Source organism: Acipenser ruthenus, chromosome 7, assembly GCF_902713425.1.
Source record: "Acipenser ruthenus chromosome 7, fAciRut3.2 maternal haplotype, whole genome shotgun sequence".
NCBI lineage: Eukaryota > Metazoa > Chordata > Actinopteri > Acipenseriformes > Acipenseridae > Acipenser > Acipenser ruthenus.
This window is the reverse complement of record NC_081195.1, coordinates 37,803,275-37,824,575: the sequence shown is the minus strand read 5'-3', so window position 1 is coordinate 37,824,575 and position 21,301 is coordinate 37,803,275. Positions and strand designations below refer to the sequence as shown.

At 40.4% G+C, this 21,301-nt stretch overlaps 1 protein-coding gene across 1 annotated transcript; it reads right to left on the bottom strand.

Annotated features, from left to right (window-relative positions):
• Positions 1-648: 648 nt before the first annotated feature.
• LOC117415330 (serine-threonine kinase receptor-associated protein-like) lies at positions 649-9,709 on the bottom strand. The gene is made up of 10 exons (XM_034025538.3): positions 9,465-9,709; positions 9,170-9,349; positions 8,408-8,543; positions 6,796-6,877; positions 6,041-6,113; positions 4,767-4,866; positions 3,154-3,291; positions 2,272-2,408; positions 1,697-1,846; positions 649-1,381 (listed from the first exon to the last, which is right to left on the bottom strand). Exons 2-10 carry the CDS (start codon positions 9,279-9,281, stop codon positions 1,320-1,322), a joined length of 990 nt encoding a protein of 329 aa, XP_033881429.1. The 5' UTR covers positions 9,282-9,349; positions 9,465-9,709; the 3' UTR covers positions 649-1,319.
• Between the last annotated feature and the right edge of the window lie 11,592 nt (positions 9,710-21,301).

Below are 21,301 nucleotides of genomic sequence, written 5' to 3'. Positions count from 1 at the left end.
GTCATAGGCCAACAGTATCACGACAGCACAGCTTACAGACTGCAGAGCTTATCACAATAGCTGCAATTCATATCTATTTATTCAAGAACCCGGTGAACTACAATGAGCTGTTATGTTTTTGGTCTTTTATCACAATACAAACGATACACAGCTCTAATATGATACGGATGTGTCATGTTATGAATCAATACACAGCAACCCCTTATTTCCGGATTCTGTCCCCAGTCAGTGAGGTGAGATGAGGTTCAAAGCTCTAAAACCTGAATGTAGAGACGATTGCTTGCAGTGTCTCTGGTTCACACCCAGCCTCCACCCTGCCCTGTGCAAAGACACGCAACAAGACACGCATCCCAGCCAGACAGCTAGCTCTTACACATCATGATAATCCAAGGTGGAAATAAGACTGCATCGCAATCTCTCCCATTCCAGGTTGTACCATGAGCTTGATTAGCTAGTGTACAGGTAACAAGCTCAGGTGTGTCTTATTATTAAACTCATAGTGAAACCAGGAATGGATCCAACCGCTATGCAACAGGAGTCTTATTTCCATCCCTGTATTTGATAGATCGATTTACTATATATTGAAATAATTCTGAGCAATGCTTCAAGGTTATTTGTATCAGTTACAAAACCACCCAAACAGGCAGATGTTGTGCACATCCTTTTTTTATTTTTGCGTTTAAGAAAAAAAACAAAACAAAAAAACACATTTCACAACAGACCAGAAAAATATAAGAAAGTACAACATTTAAACATTTATTAGTATTTTTGTCTCTATTTGACAACAGAAATCACCGCCGACATTAAACAGAAGTCTTTGTAAAACAAAAGCGAAGAACCAAAAAAAACCAACCAAAAAACCTGCCTCCTCTCGTTCCACTCTTTTCCAGTACATCAATAAAACAAAATCCTCCTGCCTCGAAGAAACTTGCAAGCACCAGCAAAAATATTCCGCTTTCTAGATTTTGAAAGAAAAAAAACAAAAACAGTAAACATGGCTACAGCATTGGAAATACTGGCACATCCCACAGGTGCAGTATTGCCAACAGAGAAGGCAGCAGGCAGCTGTGCAGATGAACACAGGTCTACTACTTGCCTTACTCTTTCTTATATCGTTCCAGACAAACACTCTCAGTGTGCCAGTTCGTTAGTTAGCTAGCCAGTACAGTTCCCACAAGTGCCTGAAGACGAGGAGGTGAGGAGGAGGAGGAGTTTCCACTCCACCACGCCATGGTTTCGTAACCATGTAATCCGAGTTTTGGTCTCCGTATCCAAAGGAACGAGGGCAGTTCGCTCTCGTGCGCGTGGCGCGGTGGTGCTCATGCCTTGATTTCAGGAGCAGTGCTGTAGAGTGCGTCCGAGTTCTCAGAAACCAGCTCCTCTGCAAGACAAATCAAAAGGGGAAGTAGTTACCAGTTAAATCCTTTTTAACATCACTTCAAAAAGGGACTGAGCAAAAACGGTGACAAGAGGAGCCAACTATGAAGCATTTACTAACAGCCAGACAAAAAAAAATACACTCAAAACTAGTACTGATAAATCAGATACCCTTTTCTGCAGGTATTGCATTGGCTACAGACAAGATGAGCAGACACTGTGTAACCTTTACCAAATCTGTTCTTTTCAGATTGTGACATGCTCTGAAGCGGTTCTGTAATGCAATTCTACAAGCAGGAAGGGAGAGGCAGGGACTCACCGGGAAGTACACATTTCCACAAGCCGTAGGTTTTGCCAACTGCAGTTTGCCAGAGTCTCAGTGTTCCATCCTCAGAACCGCTGGCGTACAATTCTCCATCCGGGCTGAACCGCACACAGTGAACTGGGCCGAAGTGCCCCTTGTAGGATTCTTCAAGAACACAAGAAAAACACAGAGTTACCAAAAAACATTAATTCAAAAAGGTACCCAAAATCGAAGGAAGCATGTAGAACATGTGTCTCCCGCCAATGCTGTAGAGCTGCAATATGAAACAGCTTCACCACCAGGACTTGCTTCCAAAGAGACAGGCGTTTTCATACATCGGCTCAATAAATTGTGCAGAACAACGGTGTTAGTAAGTAAGGATTAGCTGGACTCATCACTGTCTTGAAGTATTTACCAGCAGGTATTAAATAAATCCATTGTCAAAGGCAATTACGAGTAGAAGTATCAGCAAACAACAACTGGGTTACTTTGCATTTAAAAGCCTGCAAAGGCCAGAATGCTAGTCTTATTTCCATCTCCGATTTGGATCTACCAGCTTCAACGTCAAGCGAACGGACCCCCCGGCTCACCGAGTTCCTCTTTAGTGTTGTAGTCATATTTGTAGAGCTTGAAATCGTCTCCTCCAACAACAAAGAAATCCTTCTCGGGGTGAAGGGAAGCGGAGTGCACTGAAGCCGGGACGTCAACCATCTTGATCAACTCCAGACTGCAAGAGATTTCAAAAAACAAAACACTGTTACAAAACACCGCTCCTCGAAAGGTCTTAAAGGAATCGAAGCCAATGAATTCATTTCATAAATCTTACCCATTTTACACTTTCATTCGCTACAAAGGTCTCAAATGTGCCTTTTTAAAATAAGCATGTGGTACAGCACAGATGCTTTTAATTTGAAGAATGATCTCTGCTACTACCTGAGGTTAAAGGAAGCTTGCAGTTTCTATGCCTTGTTCTCGGGTTATCTGTTTGCACTTGCACTTCCTGGGTTATGTCACCTCAGCAGTGTCTTCTGGGTCAAAGAACGTTACTGGCTAAAAGCATGTCAGTCAATAGTTGAAGCAGCTGATTGGTTATCGACAAGAAAGAAGCCAGTGAAGGGGTGGGAACAATTTCACCAGCCGGTGACAGACAGTACTTTCACCTACAATAGTACTAGATATCATGTTTTACAATGAAGAGACATTTCAGGAAAATGTGTTTCTTTGGAAACTGCTAATTGATGTCTGTATAGTGAATGGATCAGCATGACAGGACTTACTTTAATAACGAGGATATCTTAGTGATATTCTGTGAACCCAAAGACTAAGGGATGGAAGTAAAGATTTACAAAAGCGGAGACTGGGATACACAGGTTGCCAGCACCTTTGATCAGCAATACATGCAACTTTACCTGAACAAACAAACAAACATGTTAACCGACACATCCCAGTTTGGTAAAGCGTGTTCATCGTACCTGAGCGCGTTGTAAAATGCCACCGTTTTCCCATAGGAGATGACGAGCACCTCCCCATCTGGAATGTACTCCATGCTGCTGACTGAGGTGTCGAAAGGCAGAGTCTTCACTACCTCCATGCTGCTCCGGTCCCACAGGCTGCAGAGCAAACAGGGAGCCCCCCAACAATTACAACCAGTTTCCATTTACACTTCAGTAATATTACCAGACCAGGACTGTGTAACCAATCAGGACAGCCACCAGGAATCACTGACACAACATGTGCAGCGTTTATTCTAGGGGTATAGGACGGCACACAGCTGTGTACTTGGGCAACATAAGGGAACAAAGTTCAAGCACCTGGAGTGCTGATATAACCACACAGTCACTCCCAGTCCTGTAACTATTACATACTGCTAGATTTGTTTTCTAATCATTGCAAGCCTTTATTTAGTCCATTGTCAATTTCATCGAATAGAGGGAAAAGGTGGCAAAGGTATGCGGCCCATTGTGATGTCAACGTTTTGAACGGACTGCAGATGAATGGGATTCCGAGAGGTGCCTCAGGTATGATTTTATCAAGCAGGTGACCTGGTCAGCCGTGCTGACATGGGGAATACAGCATGGTCAAAACAGCTGACGTCATCAATAGGGTTTCTCCGTCGTGGAATACAGAAGGTGAAACGTGTGCTCCGATTGGCTGAAAGATCCTGATCAGTTTAGAATATTGGTCTACAGTGCACACCAAGTCCAACACACTGTGTATTTGGCCTGCATATTTTCAGCAACAGTTTAACAAGACAGTAAATCTTTAATACTTGAAGGCTAACATTTAAAACGCTAAACTACTAACACCCAAACAGAAAAAGAATTTAAGAACAAGCCTGCAGCGTTCACAAGACACATCTTACTTTACATTCACTGTGTCCATCCTGCAAGAATATATTTTGAAACGTAATACTGGTTGTTTTGGTATTTTTATTCACATATCAGCTGGTAATACATCCCTCAAAAGGGACAGTTCACCTGGAGAACGGTCGTTTCTGTTATAAGTGCTGCATCCACTTCATGCTCTGTCCTGCAACAATGAGAGGCATGTGGGGAAAAAATAAATAAAAAAAACAACAGTAGCAGTGTTGCAGGAGGGAGCAAGATCCGGAAACACCACGATGCCTCCAACAGAAATTCTGGCTCCCGGCTTACACTCCCAAGCAAAAGCTGAAAGTACAATGATGTGTAAATATTGGTACTGTATGAACAGATTATTGAGATTGATCTCTCTACAGAAATCAGGGGAGGGTCACTGGTGTTGCTCAGGCTAATTTACCATTCCAGCTGCTTGGGTTTGTGATGACAGCTGCTTTTCTTAGACTAGAGAACAGCGATCCAAGCAGCTGTTTCTTCACTCTGAATGGGATCAACACCAATGACCCTCAATCTGTGGAGAGTGGATCTGAATAATCGCTTTGTGCAGCTCTTGTAAATATTTCTTGTCTCTGAGAAAGTGCAGGGCGTGATGTAAGCCTGTAAACCTGAAGCGCATGAAGAACAGCAGGGACTTTAATAATGCCTGTCCTGGATACACCCACAAGCTCTGGGGCTGGAGACGATTAGCTGGCAGGATCTTTGCTTACCGCACTGTTTTATCATCAGCAGCCGTGAGGATCTGCTTGTCATTGTTGCACCACAGTGCTTTCTTAATGGCCGAGGTATGTCCGCTGATCTCCTGAGGTTCTGAGGGGAGACACATTCAGTTAAGACTGCAGGACAAGCACTGGCACAGAGTAGTAGATGCAGAACGACAAGCAGATGGGGGATTGGGTTGCCTGTTTTGCCCCACACACCAGCACCCATGAACCGATAACATTTTCAATTTTCTAATATAAAATAAACACTGAATGAAATGTATTTGAATGGGCCTGCAAAGGCAGAGGAACCCCAAATGTTATCCATGACTCTGATGACTGCCAAGCCTGGTACCTCAATTAGCATTCTGGAGATGTTAACTATTCAGGGATACCAAGATACTTAGCAAGCAAGCAAGCAAGGGGTTACACATACAGTGCACACAGAATACAACAAACCTTATATTCAAAAAAATACTTTAAATCTATTTCCGAAATCATAAGATACAATATGGATTTCAAACCGAAGCTTAACGATGACCTAACTGACTGTACAACCCACAATGAGATGCACACAAACGCATACTATTAGCTGCCTCAGATGCATCAGCAGCACCTAAGCGCCCCCTTGTGTCCACAGGGAAGCACTGCCAGTGTCTTTACCAGTTTTTTTTTCTTTTCTTTTTTTTACACCTGGCAATTAGCGCTGGGACAAATCTTCTAACAAACACGGCTTTAAATGTATTCGGAGACAAGCATGACCATGTTCATATAACAAAATATAAACGACTATCAGAAAGAGATCATGCAAAGAAAACAATGCGTAAATAAGGTATGAAGTAACACACATGCTACTCTACAGAACTGTTAGTCTCCTCTCTTTAATAGATAGTTTGATGCGGTACTAGGTTTTAGTCCCAAGAGATTTTTTTTTTTTTTTTTTTTTTTTTTTTACTGTAATATCCTATGAACTATACTTTAGTTTTGTAGCCAATTGGCCTTTAGTTGCTCTGCTCCCTGCCTTTGGAACTCCGTCCCGAGTCCCATCAGGAACGCTGGCACAGTCGAGTCCTTGAAATCACATTTTAAAACAGCTTTGTTTGTGTCTGCGTATTCTTGAGCAGGATGATTGCAAAGCACCCTGGGATGCTCCGCATGAAGAGTGCTATATAAAAGCTAATTATATTGTATTGTACAGTACAGTACAAGGACAGAATGTAAACCTGAACACAAATCACAGCCTCCCCTTCCTTGCATTACTGTGCATGTGTAAAAGGGCTCACCTGCTTCCGGCTTGCTCAAGTCATAAATGCGCAACACTTTATCATGTCCACCAGTTAGAAGGTAATTGCTGTCCTACAAATAGAAAGATCTGGGTTACTCGACGGTAGCTGCAAAACATCAGTAATTACTGCAGATTTAAACAACAAAAAGAAGTCAAACCGGCACATTTTTTGTTTCAAGTAATCAATGATCTTCATGGATTTAGATCAGTCTGTTGCGAGGGCGAAATCAGAATTAAAACTGCAGGGGTGGCAAGTCCATGTTTTATTAAACTCATAGTAAAACCAGGAATGGATCAAACTGCAATGCAATGGGTCTTATTACCATCCCTAGGATAAATGCAGAATGACTAAGGTTGGAGCATTAGCTAATGTCTTGGTATCCCAAAACAGATAATCGATATGCACAATGTATTAACGAGCAAGCCATCTCAAGAGTGGTACTACATATTTGACTGGGTTAGACACTAACAGTGGGTTTCTGCAGCAGCGTAGTTATAATCTGCTGACAGAATAAACCAGCTTCACTCAAAAGCAAGCCTGAAAAACATTAGGACTACAAGATCAATGAAAATGTTCTACAATGATTGTAATGGGAATGTGTTTGAAAAGCCTTGGTTACAATTGTCCTTTAATTAGGCACACAAATGTAAACAAATGTAAACAAAATGGCTATTCAAAGTCATAGTAAAACCTGGAATGGCTCCAACTGCACTGCAATGGGAGTCTTTGATCCAGCACAATGATCCAAGTACCTGAGTGAAGTTTACAGATTTGACGATGTGCTTGTGGGCTAGAGAGAGGATTTCATCCCCGGTCACAGCATCCCACACTTTGCTGCAAAAAACAAACCACCACACATCTGTGTTAGTAACACACATACACCCCGCCACAGGCCATGGCTAACAACACACATATACCTTCTAAGAAAGTGGTTAAAAGTTTAATAATAAGCTAGACGTATAAATGGTCACGTGACATGTTGTTCATGCTGTAGTGGGCGTGGCGTGGTATGAACTCCACAGTGCAATAAAGTTAACGGCAATTGTTCTTTCACAGGAACGAAGTGAAGCCACGTTTGGAAGTATTTTGAGGAGCCGGACGAGAAAGCCATAGTATGTAAATAATTATGCCAAACTAAATTGACGTACCACAGAAACACGTTCAATGCTTCACCATTTGAAATGAAAACATTCAGAAATTACTGTGGATGGCATTACTGACGGCAGTAAAAAAGCAAACCTCCACAATAAACACTGCAGATGGCGACAGACATTTATTTAGCCCTTACGTCCCTATGAATAAGTATAGCACAATTAAATTTGATATATTTGTAATATTAGAAAACGATTCAGTATCATCAGCCAATCAGCTTCCAGTTCTAGCGGGCACTAATAGACGGTAGATGCCCGTCGGAACATCTCAGCACCAACTGTGAATGAAATTTAAAATCAATCCTTACAAGAGCTGGCGTTTTCTTTTTGAATTGCTGTATTTTCTTTAAGCGTAGTTCACAACTATTGGACAGTAAATACCAAAAGACACAATTGGTCCGAATTAATTTTATTATCCACCAAAACCAGCCAATCAATATTTTGCATCGATGAAAGTAACCAATCCTGTACCTGCAACTTGATAGCTATGCAATTTGTCAACAGAAAAGGAGATATTTAAAAAATACACATTGATTTCCTGTTTGTGGCACGATCCCTGAACAGTAGAGTTAATATAACAATGTATTGGAATCTGTGCATTTGATAGATTCTGTAACACATGTAAGCTGTTTTTTTTTTTTTTTAAATTATTGGTTTTGTTTTGTTCTTTGAATATAACGTAAAAAATGGTTTAGTTTATTTTCTTCACAGGTACATCTTTATAGTGCAGCACTAATACAAAGAGAGGCATTTACTAAGACAAAAATAATAATACAAATGCTTTTAAAAAGACCATTTTCATTGGGATTATTAATGTTATTATTTTAGATTCTATTGATTATTTAGTATTACATGCAGGACAGCCGCTATAAGATCGATACCTTTATTAAAAATGTGCACGGATGAATCTACCCATTAATCAACTAATGCCCATAAATTAACCAATCACATTTGAATCGAGTGACAGCCCTAATTTCAATATATACTTTGGCGTGTACATGTTTTTTTTGTTACTTTGTAGTTCAGTCTTTGCGATGTTAAAACGTTATTTGCTTATTTAGGGTTTTTTTTGCTTGGATGTTACTAACCAGGGCTGTCACTATAAATGTAACAAAGTGTGTGTGTGTGTGTGGATATGGTTTAAACGTTCACCTATTCAGCTTTTGTCTTTTAATAACATTTGACGTTATTATGCATGGTGGTCAGTACTCACGCAGTAAAGTCTGCAGCAGCAGTGGCAGCCTTGGTGGCCTCATTGTTTAAGGTGGCTCCCCAGACAGCACCCTTGTGACCCAGAAACGTTCCAATCCAGTCCCCTGTGTCTCCCTGGCGCAGCATAGGTTTGCCATCTTAGAGTGGAAAGATGGGGGAAAAAATAGAAAATGCAAAAGGGTTATCCAAAACGGAAAATAATATTCCTAATGAAGTAGTATGCGGGACGTATCTTGCGTGAACAAATACAACACAGGGTCGGAAATAAGACCCCCCCCCCCCCCCCCCAAAAAAAAGCATAGTGGTTTACTATGACACACCTGAGCTTGTTACCTAGAAACTGTGGCTAATCAAGCTCGTATTAAAACCTGGAAAGGGTGAAACTGCTATGTAATATATAAAATAAGAAGTCAATATTAAATAATAAGTTTTTTCACCGTTATAAAAATGGCAGCCAAATGAAACTCTTTAATACAACACGAAGATGTGTACTGTGCATGTAAACGTTTCATTTACCGTATGAATTTTACTGCAGTTAAGGGGAGGTGACTGGTTAGAACGTACGCCTAGGATATAGCAGCGATGCTAAACGTGCTGCAATACTGGTCCACGCTGGCTATCAAAACTGACTGCGTTTTAAAATCTTGGCTGGCGTGAGTACCAAGAGAGACTGCGGGTGTTCTGTATGCGTCATTCAATGCAATGGCACACCAAACGACGACACTGCTATCACATAACCCCTTATCTAACAGAACAGACCTACCTTTACAAGCACTGATTAAGAAATACCCGTAAGGAGTAATTCTGCTGAAAGCCAAGTCAACCACTGGCCTAGTGTGCCCAGAGCAAGTCAGCGGGGTCTGTCTCATTGCCATGACGGCTCCCAGAAGCAGTAACAACAACAAGAAACGCTAACTAAATAAAACGAAACCGGGCCGGAGACCTGTAAAGAAAAGACAAAAAAAATGGGGAGGGGGGAACCATTATGCACGGGCGGAATTATTTACACGACGCGTACCATTGTGTTGTGCCGGTGTAGTCGGCCACCGGAGACTCACCGGAGAGGTTTGGGAAATGCGCCTAGACGGCTTGTTCTTCTAATCCCGGGGCTGGAGTAGGAAAGCTTGCCCAGCAGGACAGCACCGTGCTGCCGGCTGCAGTGTCCAACAGGCGGTAGGGAGCAGGGTTGGGCAGAAACAGACAGAAAAGACACAGGACCAGCAGGAAGTGAAAAGAGTCACGCATTGACGCATGGGCAATCGGGAAAGGGAAACAAACAAACATTCTTGTCCGGGCAGAAACACTAGACAACTGACGCCATAGGCGCCTAGGCCCTAGTGCCTAAATAAGTAGTCAGTACACGGCTCTCGCCTGTTCTTCCCGGTGTAATGTGTGTTACATTTGCAGCAGTATTTTTTGGTAATCGCGGTTTACTGTGAAGAGTTTATTACCGGATTATTTAGAATGTAAGTGCATACCAGAGGGCGCGCTTTCAAATAGAGAATATTTAAATCACTGTCTAAATAATGTTTAAAAATCCAGATGAATTTATACCCCAAGTGTAATTATATTACCTATTGTTTTGTGTTTTGTTTTTTTTTAAACAGCAACCAAAGCTTCTTTATAGAAGTAGGAGACAGCTGTGTACTATCAGCAGTGCAAAAAACAAACGTGATCCTTAGTGTGGGCGGTGTTCAAAAGAGGGTACTAATTCTTATGTCACTATGCCTGTGTATACAGTACGACGGGCAACTATAACCAAAGTCTTCAAGGAACCTCTCAGAAGGACTGCACACCTCATTAAAAGGTATTGAATTTTGAAGCTGCTTTCTCTTTAGTGCAGGGGTGTTCAGTCAGTCAACAATTTAGAACAGGGTTGGAACAAAGACCAGGACTGGAAGAGCAGACTTTGCCCACTCCTGCTTTAGTGGGTTTGCTATACTGTACCAGATCACCGTTGTAATACACATTTCCACCACTGGATGTCAGTGTTCTCAAAGCTGTAAATTGGATTTGAAACTTAACAGGTGTCCTCGTGCATCTTTTCCAGATTTTGTGAATACTGTATCTAGACTTTCTGGAGCAGTATATTATACACAACCATACTTTACCCTGTGGCAGGCTATTGAGTAGGGCTACGATCATTATGATATTGTCAATATTTCAGCATGGACTGTTTTTCATCATATTGCCTGATGTTAGTTCCATGCGAAATGGTGACCAGCTAGTGTGAGATGGGTTGTATAAGGGTTGGGGAACACAGACCCCTAAACTGTTGTGCAGGGTTTTCAAATGCCACACAATGTTGTTTTCTGCACTCATGACTGTCTGGTGTTTAATAAAGCTACCAGAATATTTTCCTCCTGGGACTTGTCTCTGCACAAGCCTGAACAAGGTGGAATTCCTGTAATGAGGACAGAATTTGGAGCGATCAAAAGCATTTCACAAATCGTACCTGTTGTGTTCTTCCGTTTCTTATATAGCTCTCAAGTGTGCAGTTTTAAAAGAAACACATACGACAGTAAAGAAATCCTAGTTTGCAAGCCGTACTTTCGACAGTGTTGTGCTTCCTAGGTCGTTTCACCTTTTTAACAGTTTGTCATTAACCAGCTAGTTACTTCCCCTAGTAGTGACTGACATACTTTCAGCCTGTAACCTGTTTTGAGGCTGAAGACACTGCTCAGGTGAAATGGCCTTGGGAGTGCAAATGAAACCGATTTCCTGAGCGTAAGGCATGGAAACTGAGAACAGTCTTTAATGCAGTACCTACGGTGTCTCATTAAGGACAGGGGGGGATGAAATAGAAATGTGTTCTGTCAAGATAAATGATCTCAGGATATCGACATTGCGAAGATGTGTGTTTCTTTCAAAACTGCAAAATTGTGAGCCGGTAGCTGTAGATGTGTGAACAAGGTAAGCTTCATGGAATTGCTGTGTGAGCTGCTGTCACTTTAAGTACCATGCGAGTGGACACACACATTCCTTGATCACAGTTCATGCTGCTTGCTGTGCAACCTGGGGTTCAAACAGGCTAGTATTTTTAGTCGACTCCTTTATGTAATGCAGGTATGCAGAAAATCCATGTGTTTTGCTTCACAGCCAGGGTTACAGGGGATGTTTCAAGGTTATAATCTACACATGCTGTCTTTGGCAGAGGGGAGCAGGGGCAGCTGCTTCACATCAAATACATTGCATTAACAGATCAGGATGTGATGTTTATTACCTTTTAATACAATAATGGTTTTCTCATTGAAGCATCTGTCATCCACTACAAGCTAATTGCCAAGCTAAAATCACTCCCCGTTTGCTATTGGCTTCTACCGGACTGTGAATGTCCATTCAGCCAATCAGATGCAGCCCTGGCATTGTAACCACCATTCAGAATGCAATATGTTTACAAATGCTTACATTAGACAGCAACTCTAACATGCACTTATTTATTGTGATACAATGAAATTTGATTTTCATTTGGGTACTTCATCTACAAATAAATTATTCACAAGGCAGTTTTAAGGACTGGTATTTGTTTTAGAGCCCTTTTTTAAAAAAAATTAACAACAGCATTTTGATCTGTTTTAAAATGTTGGTATTAGTTTATTCTCCTTTTTCAAAGTATCGTTTAAATTAAGAGAATGTTCAAAACACTTTTTAAAAAAAAAATGTCCTCTAAAAAAACATTCCTAAAATCAGTCCTAAACATTTTGTCAAAAATCAATAACCTCCACCAATGCTGGTGTTTAACCGTTAGCGTAAATGATCAGACTATTAACTTTTAATATACTGTCCTAGTTTATAATATAATATGTCTGAAATCTACTAATACCTCAAAAGGAAAATGCATTTCTAAAAGCAACATAAATATTCTGACATCTTTAAATGTAAAATATTACATTAAAAACATATTGATTTCAAAATGACCCCCTCACTTTTGATATTGAGAACAGAAATCTTGATCGGCCAATGATCATTTTTTAATATCAGTTATAATATTGCCTGATATCAAAGACTCTAAAAGGAATGTTGACCCCAATAATAAAATAGCTGATATCAACAAAAACTTATGTGAGATTGATTAATAAAGTGACCCTCTTCGGTGTCTTTGTGGACACTGCTTTGGTTACTGTTGAAATCAGGCATGCTGAGTTTTCCAGTTTGACCGGGTGCTGCATACACAGACACATGAGAAAGGTTCACTGGTCCTTGATTTAACTGTATTCGGTCAGCTTTTGAATCAAGACAACAAAAAGAAAACAACATCATTGGTTCATTTGAAACAATATCACTTGCAGCTTCAATTAGGAACCCATCAATGAATGGAGTGTAAATACAATCACATATCATGTTATTTAAAGGCTTCAGAGTTGCTACTGCGTCAATGAATTGAAAAAAAAAGTCTTCGTTTTTTACTCTGGTAACCCTACTTTCATATAAAATCCTACACTTGCCCTTTGCGTGGCTGTTACACTGTCCTAATTTCAAGTCAACAAACCAAATAATCTTGGAAAAAAAACATGACAGCCGGCACGTGTACGTCACACATCAATCAAGACAGACAGCTCTTGGGATCAAACATCAAAAGTGGCCAGTGTTGTTTCTGCTTTTTTTTTTTTTTTTAACTATTATTTATGGTTAGGCCTGATTAATATAGCAGGGTGTCGTACGCGTGCATGCTGGGATGGGAAGGTTGTGAATAAATAGCACAGCCACCTGACAGGGATCAGAAAACTGTTGTTCACAACATTCCTGTCCTTGAGGGTTTGCAGAAACAGGCTGCCATGCGAGGCAATGTGCTGAGTCTGGAATATCCGCTTACTGAAGCAATGTGTCATTGTGCTGTAGTGTGAGATCATTTAAGCTTGACAAGCCTGTGTTGCATGATGCCTCTGCCTAGGAAGTTGTGAGCTAACTGAATCGGCAGTTATCACCCCTAGGAATCTATTTCAACCAGAATAGCCCACCCAAATAACCAAACCAGACTCAAGCTGCTATGGTAGTTTACCATGGTGCTTTTGCACAGTAGTTTTTTATACTGTTCATTTGCCATAATTTAAAAAGGAGGAGTGTGGTCCAGTGGTTAAAGTCCAGGGCTTGTAACCAGAAGGTCACCGGTTCAAATCTCACCTCTGCCACTGACTGACTCATGTTGTGACCCTGAGCAAGTCACTTAACCTCCTTGTGCTCGATCCTGCAGATGAGATGTTAAATCAATGTCCTATTGGAAGTGACTTTACATATAATGCACAGTTCACAGCCTACCTCTGTAAAGCGCCTTGTTATTTTAATATGCTTTACCTTCCCTCTCTGTGCTTTACAATGCTTCCCTATGTTTTACCATATCTCTCTATTCTTTACAATGCATGCCTATGCTTTCGGTGTGCTTTATTGCACTTTGCTGTTCTTTTACTACTGGGAAACTTTTATAAGGGTCAGTTTACCAAGGTTTGTTTTTCAATTTGCTTTACCACACCTCATATGCTTTACCACACCTCTCCGCGCTTTACAATGCTTCCCTATGCTTTCCTATACCTCTCTGTGCTTTACAATGCTTCCCTATGCTTTACCAGACCTCTCTGTGCTTTACAATGCTTCCCTATGCTTTACCAGATCTCTCTGTGCTTTACAATGCTGACCTGTGCTTTACCATACCTCTCTGCGCTTTACAATGCTTCCCTATGCTTTACCATACCTCTCTGTGCTTTACAATGCTTCCCTATGCTTTACCATACCTTTCTATGCTTTACAATGCTTCCCTATGCTTTCCTATACCTCTCTGTGCTTTACAATGCTTCCCTATGCTTTACCATACCTCTCTGTGCTTTACAATGCTTCCCTATGCTTTACCACACTTCTCCGCGCTTTACAATGCTTCTCTATGCTTTACCAGACCTCTCTGTGCTTTACAATGCTGACCTGTGCTTTACCAAACCTCTCTGTGCTTTACAATGCTTCCCTATGCTTTACCAGACCTCTCTGTGCTTTACAATGCTTCCCTATGCTTTACCAGACCTCTCTGTGCTTTACAATGCTTCCCTATACTTTACCAGAACTCTCTGTGCTTTACAATGCTTCCCTATGCTTTACCAGACCTCTCTGTGCTTTACAATGCTTCTGTATGCTTTACCAGACCTCTCTGTGCTTTACAATGCTGACCTGTGCTTTACCAGACCTCTCTGTGCTTTACAATGCTTCTCTATGCTTTACCATACCTCTCTGTGCTTTACAATGCTGACCTGTGCTTTACCAGACCTCTCTGTGCTTTATAATGCTTCTCTATGCTTTACCAGACCTCTCTGTGCTTTACAATGCTGACCTGTGCTTTACCAGACCTCTGTGTGCTTTACAATGCTTCCCTATGCTTTACCAGACCTCTCTGTGCTTTACAATGCTTCCCTATGCTTTACCAGACCTCTCTGTGCTTTACAATGCTGACCTGTGCTTTACCAGACCTCTCTGTGCTTTACAATGCTGACCTGTGCTTTACCATACCTCTCTGTGCTTTACCAGGACAGGGCTCACTGTCTTGTGTACTGCACTGTGAGTTTGCATGGACACTGTGGACAGGGCTCACTGTCTCGTGTACTGCACTGTGAGTTTGCATGGACACTGTGGGCAGGACTCACTGTCTCGTGTACTGCACTGTGAGTTTGCATGGACACTGTGGACAGGGCTCACTGTCTCGTGTACTGCACTGTGAGTTTGCATGGACACTGTGGACAGGGCTGAGTACAGTATCGACATACCTTGTTAGCAGGGCTGAGCTGAGCAGGGCTGAACAGGGCAGGGCTGAGCTGAGCAGGGCTGGGCTGGGCTGGGCAGGGCTGAGCTGGGCAGGGCTGAGCTGGGCTGAGGTTTAGAAAATAAAGCCATTTTGACACTGAGTTTATACCGGTTCTGTACGGAGTGTACATAGTCTATAATGACTGCTGTAATGTTGACTTTTCTCAACACTAAAGTGCACTGACTGGGCACAGACCCTTAGATTATTAGTACTTTGGCTGGCTTGTCTTTGATCAGGTCTCATTATCTCACTCTGACCCCTCCCAAGAGCAATACTTTGGAAATGCCGTGGTTAGAAAAACCAGCATTGCATTTCATTGCAACATCATGCAACAGCGCTGTTGTTCTCTGCATTCTGTTGGGGTAATTGTTCCCATTTAAAAGCACTGTTGGTAGCTGCTTAATTAACACACACATGATGGTTTGTTCCCATTTAAAAGCACTGTTGCAGTTCCTATTTAAAAGCATGCAGACAATGCATGCAGCCGCTATTCAGGGCTGTACATACCTTTCCAAGTAGATCACAGGATATTTTCAAAATCAGACAGGGAGATCTCTTAAAATATACTGTGAAATATATTAAAATATGCAGTAAAAATATTTTAAAATATACACTACAAATCTATTAGAATACAGTACAACTATATTAAACTATACAGTACAATCTATTAGAATACACAGTAAACAATATATTTAAATATATTTACATTTAAATATATTTAAATGTAAAGTCTATTAGAATATACAGTAAGGGTTATTCAAATATAAATACAAATCTAATTACATATACCGGTACAGTAACATTGAATGGAATACACAGTAAAAAAAAATGTTCAGATACACAGTACAAATCTATTAATATATACAGTAAAATCTAGTAAAATTAACAGTATAAAGCTATTAAAATATACATAAACATCTACACAGCTTTTGACAAAAGAAACTTGTGCACAGCTGGAAAAAAGGGTGCTTGTCCTGCACACAAGGTTTAGTTGCGGTTACACTCTGTCTTTTACTTTGACTTCGGGAGACATTTGTTTGACATAATATCAAAATAATCTTTTCATTTCTTCCTGAAAATAGTTTTTTCACGCATGCTGTGAAATGCATTTTTTGTTGGCATTGATATAAACAATATATAACATGAAGCCTGTAAGTATTAGGAATCTGTTCAGTGTTGTTCCTCCGTGTAGCAGGCAATAAATATTCCTTTTGATTCAATGTTTAAATGATAAGGTTTTTGCGTAGAGTACAGTGAACTGGTAATCATATGAAAGAAACTGTGTTGGTGATGTTTAACCATTTTTCTGGAGGTGACTTTGGCAGCAGTAAAATTGCTAAGGCAATGACTCACTTGACCTTAGCTGTAGAGAGATAAAGCAGCTGCAGAAATATATGGAGGCTGTGTGGGCCAGTGGTTAAAGAAAAGGGCTTGTAACCAGGAGGTCCCCGGTTCAAATCCCGACTTGCTGTGTGACCCTGAGCAAGTCACTTGGCCTCCTTGTGCTCCGTCTTTCAGGTAAGACGTTGTTGTAAGTGACTCTGCAGCTGAAGCATAGTTCACACACCCTAGTCTCTTTTATAAAGGATAAAGGTGTCTGCTAAATAAACAAATAATAATGGAAAACAATTAAGTACAGTGACCTTGTAAAAGGGAGTAGTTAGGGGTTGGTTGCACTTGAATGGAGTAACAGATGAATGGCATATTTCTACTTATAATTAGTTAGATATCTGAGCATAGTATAAATACCAGGCATGAAGGCGACACAGACAGAGATGCATCTAATACCTCCGGGATCATCGTGGATCATCAGTGAATCAGTCTGAGGGCTCTCTCCAGGGGTTCAGGTAAACGTCTGTTTTCCACAAACTACACACACGCGCACACACACCTCGGACCTCTAATATGCAAATAAGTGATGTGTGATTGGTCAGATGCTAAGAGTGGGCGTGTTGTAAATGGCTACCTGTATGAACTCGCTAAACAATCCAGTTCCTAAGTTTCTTTAAAAAGATATTTGCATTTGAGTGCATGGAGTCATGGATGTAACTATTTAGTGAGAATATAAACGGTTGGCATTTATTAAATCTCTGAAGCAAGAACATTGTATTATTCACTAGTTTACACACGAAACACATCCTAATGTAAAACCTGAAATGTAGGTAACTGTAGTTCTTTTTTCAATTAACTACAAATTTCGTTTAATTTTTGTTATCGTGTTCTATACATGCATCTTATTTTATCTTTTTTTTCTCTTTTGAACAACTTTATTCTGTAGCAGGTCAAGTGTTTTCTGGTCAAATATTCCATAAGGGAGGTTGCTGAGGTTGCCTCCTTTAATAATGATATACGTTGTTAGGAGGTATTATGGTTCTGCAAGTAAAAGAAAGGATTTTTTTTCTATAGCCTCCTCTATTTATCTTAACGCTATACTGCCAGGAACAGCAATATGATGTGTTGACAATGCTGTGCATTGTCACATGGCTAGGGTAAGATTTCATTCGCCAAATACCACTGCCCAAAATATTTCTCTTTCGTAGTACAGATTCTATATTTATTGTCCAGTTGCTTGGCAGGTGTATGTGACATTCACAGATAAATACTGCTTTGTGTATCGCGCTCCCCGATCAGAAACTACAGATATCTGACAGAACTCGAATTCTCCATCGACAGGTAAGAGCAATGCGCTGTGCCATGAAATACATTCGCAGAAAAAAATACCTCAAGATTTGTCATTTATATCTTTCATACATACACCTACCTGCATGAAAACCTCTGGGTGTGAGAATTTCAATTTCCGCTTGGTAATCAGCGATATAGAAACAATAGGCACTCGCGTGTGAAAATGTCAGACCGCTTTGTGCTTTAATCAGGCATCTTAAACAATGTTGTATTCAAATGGTACATACGACGATCATTGTGTCAGTGAACGGTAACTGCTTGCAAGCTTCAGTAAATGAATGGTATTGCTTGCTGTTTGTTTTATTTGATGTTTTATTTTTCACATACAACGTCACAAACCATCCCTTACTGTATCTAGCAGGTGAACCAGTCCTACGATGTCCGACCAAGAGTAAGTAGCGTATTAATTTCATTAGATGTGCTTTGTATGTGTTTATATATATATATATATATATATATTTGTGTGTGTGTGTGTCTCATTTAGTGAAACCCCTTTATCATATTCAACATGCAACAAAACCATGGCTACCAACATTCTAATTGAAATAACGTTTGGTCACAGCTGAGCTATACATTTAAATGTCTCAAATAAACCGTACTAAACGCAGCATATAAAAGAGTTTGTTTGTTTGTTTTGTTTTTATAAATTTTGCCCTGTAAAGTACTTTGAGGTACACCTGTATGAAGGGCGTTATATAAATACATTTTGATTTGATTTGATTATTATTCAGAGTATGAGCTCCCCCTGTCCTGCTTTAGCACAGCTGGAGTCACAGGCAAGGCAGATGGGCGCGCTTCATCCTGCCGCGGAGACTTCAGCCTTCGGGCAGGGCATTCTGCACAATATTGCGCCCCATTTTCAAATCAAACTAGTAACTGTCACCGTATACCTAAAGCAAAAGCTTATGTAGACCTTAACCCGCTAATTTCAAAGTAGGCGCTTTGAACGACAGGCGCTGTAGCTGGCAAATGAGCGCATTCTAGCACTGCTTCAGTCAACGAGATCTGTCAGAACAGGGTGAAACTACAGTACTAACAGACCTCTGCGATGACTGACAGTGACCCCCAGGCATTCAGAGCGAAAGGGAGACGGGACAGACAGCGAGAATAAAAACTACACAAACTAGAGAGGATTTCTAAATGATTATTTTTGGTAAGAAAATAAAAAAACAGCGAGTGGTTTTACACACGTTTGTCCTATATACATTTCTTTCAGTCTTACTCATATTTTTGGGGAATTCGACGTTTAACGAGCTTTACTGATTAATATCGAAAAGTAGCAAGCCTATAAGAGCCCAAACATAGAACAAGGCTGCTTCTAGAGCTGCACAACGTGAAGCAAGTTTCCTTGGAGGGCAACTTAAACCAACGAGGCTTGTCAGTCAAACTTTGGAATACATTCTAAATATTGGGATTGAAAACGCTATTGTAACTCATTTCAAACAGAACCCTTATGACGCACAGTGCTACGTAAAAGAGTGTGTGCGATGCTGGAAGAGCGATTAATGAACTAGACACATTCTTTCTTCAATACTTAGAAATAGTGATGTGGGTGTTTATTATGGATCTGGTAGGGGTGTCCGTATCCCAACTCCACACACATGTACCTAGACCGGGAAAAAATCCAACATGTCCCTGGCTTTTCTGTATGTCTGCTGTTGTGTGTTTTTCTTTTGCACTAACCAGCCACCGATCCATCATAATAAGAGCAAACTTAACACTGCAAATAATAGTTTACTGATTGTGTCCAACGCTTCCTAATGTGCACTTCACGTAGTGAACAATGTACATCACCAGATGGCAGCAGACTTCACACAGTAAATAATATTATTATTTATTTCTTAGCAGATCCCTTATCCAGGGCAACTTACAATTGTTAGAAGATATCACATTATTTTTACATACAATTACATTATTATTATTATTTTTTTTTTACACATAATTACCCATTTATACAGTTGGGTTTTTTATTGGAGCAATCTAGGTAAAGTACCTTGCTCAAGGGTACAGCAGCATTGTCCCCCCCCACCAGGGATTGAACCCACAACCCTCCGGTCAAGAGTTCAGAGCCCCTAACCACTACTCCACACTGCTGCCCTATGGGTAATGCAAGCTTAAATAAAAAAGGGCACCAGTCAGATGCACAGCGCCCTCGAAACATGCCAGGAAGTGTCAGCAGCAACATTTTATTTAAGTTTATATATATATATATATATATATATATATATATATATATATAGATAGATAGATAGATAGATAGATAGATAGATAGATATAGGTTAAGAAAAAAAATCCTGAACCTTTTCATGCCCCACAAAGATACATTCAGTTTGAAAGCCACTAATCTAGAGAACCGCTTATCCAGTTGTAATGAAACTTTGTTGGGACATTTTTAGCATAAAGTATTGCGAGCACAGAATCTGAGCATATAAGAAGATAACTGTTCATCTGTTTAACTATGTATGCATTTTACACTAACATTCATACACTGTGCCTAAACTCTCTTATCCAGACTTGACTGGGACATTCTCTAACTGGAGTTATTTCCAAATAGCAGAATGTGGGGAGTGGGGAAGACACTGTCTGTCTGTCATTACGACACTCTTACACACAAACTCATTTTACTAATTTAGTGAGCTGGTTCATTTAAAGTATAATTGATTGCTGTCACGGATAGCCATATAAGAGATGAAAGAACAAAAAGTCATTTTTAATTCTGTCTTTTTTTCTCCCCTGTTTCCATTTCAGAGAGGTAAGATCACATTTTTTTTATCAATTTGTTATTTTAATATACTGTAGTTTCTAACTTCAATTTGGGAAATATCATATGCAAGTAAAATGTACTGGTAATGTTAAACTAGTTTACTGGAGGTGACTTATATATAATTACCCACGGTAACCTTGTGAAAGAGATTGGTTTGTGGTCGATTGCACTTGAATGGAGTAACAGCTGAAGGGCTACATTCTATTGATCATTCGTAAGATAACAAACAGACTTTGGGCACGTATGTCCTGAGCCCATATGGTATAAATACCAGACATGGAGCTACAAAGACAGAGAAGCCTCTAACATCTCCAGGATCATCGTGGATCATCGGTGTATCAGTGAGAGGCTGTCTCTCCAGGGGTTCAGGTAATCTGATCAATTGCCTGTCTTTGTTAATACTAGCAGCACCTATTGTATCTAATCAATAACATTCAGTGTAGAATGTAATGTGGATATTTTGAACTAATAAACGGTAAACATTGTTAATTTGAAACATGGTCTGGTCTCATCCTGATAGCGTAACGGTGTAGTTCATTATATGTTTACCTGAATTCACAAACCTTACAGTGGGGGTCGTCGCTGCACAAATGCAGAAATTGTCCACCTGGTGTTCACCTGGGGTTTAGCATTGTTATCTCAGGTTAACAGGGACGAGAAACAGTCTAACA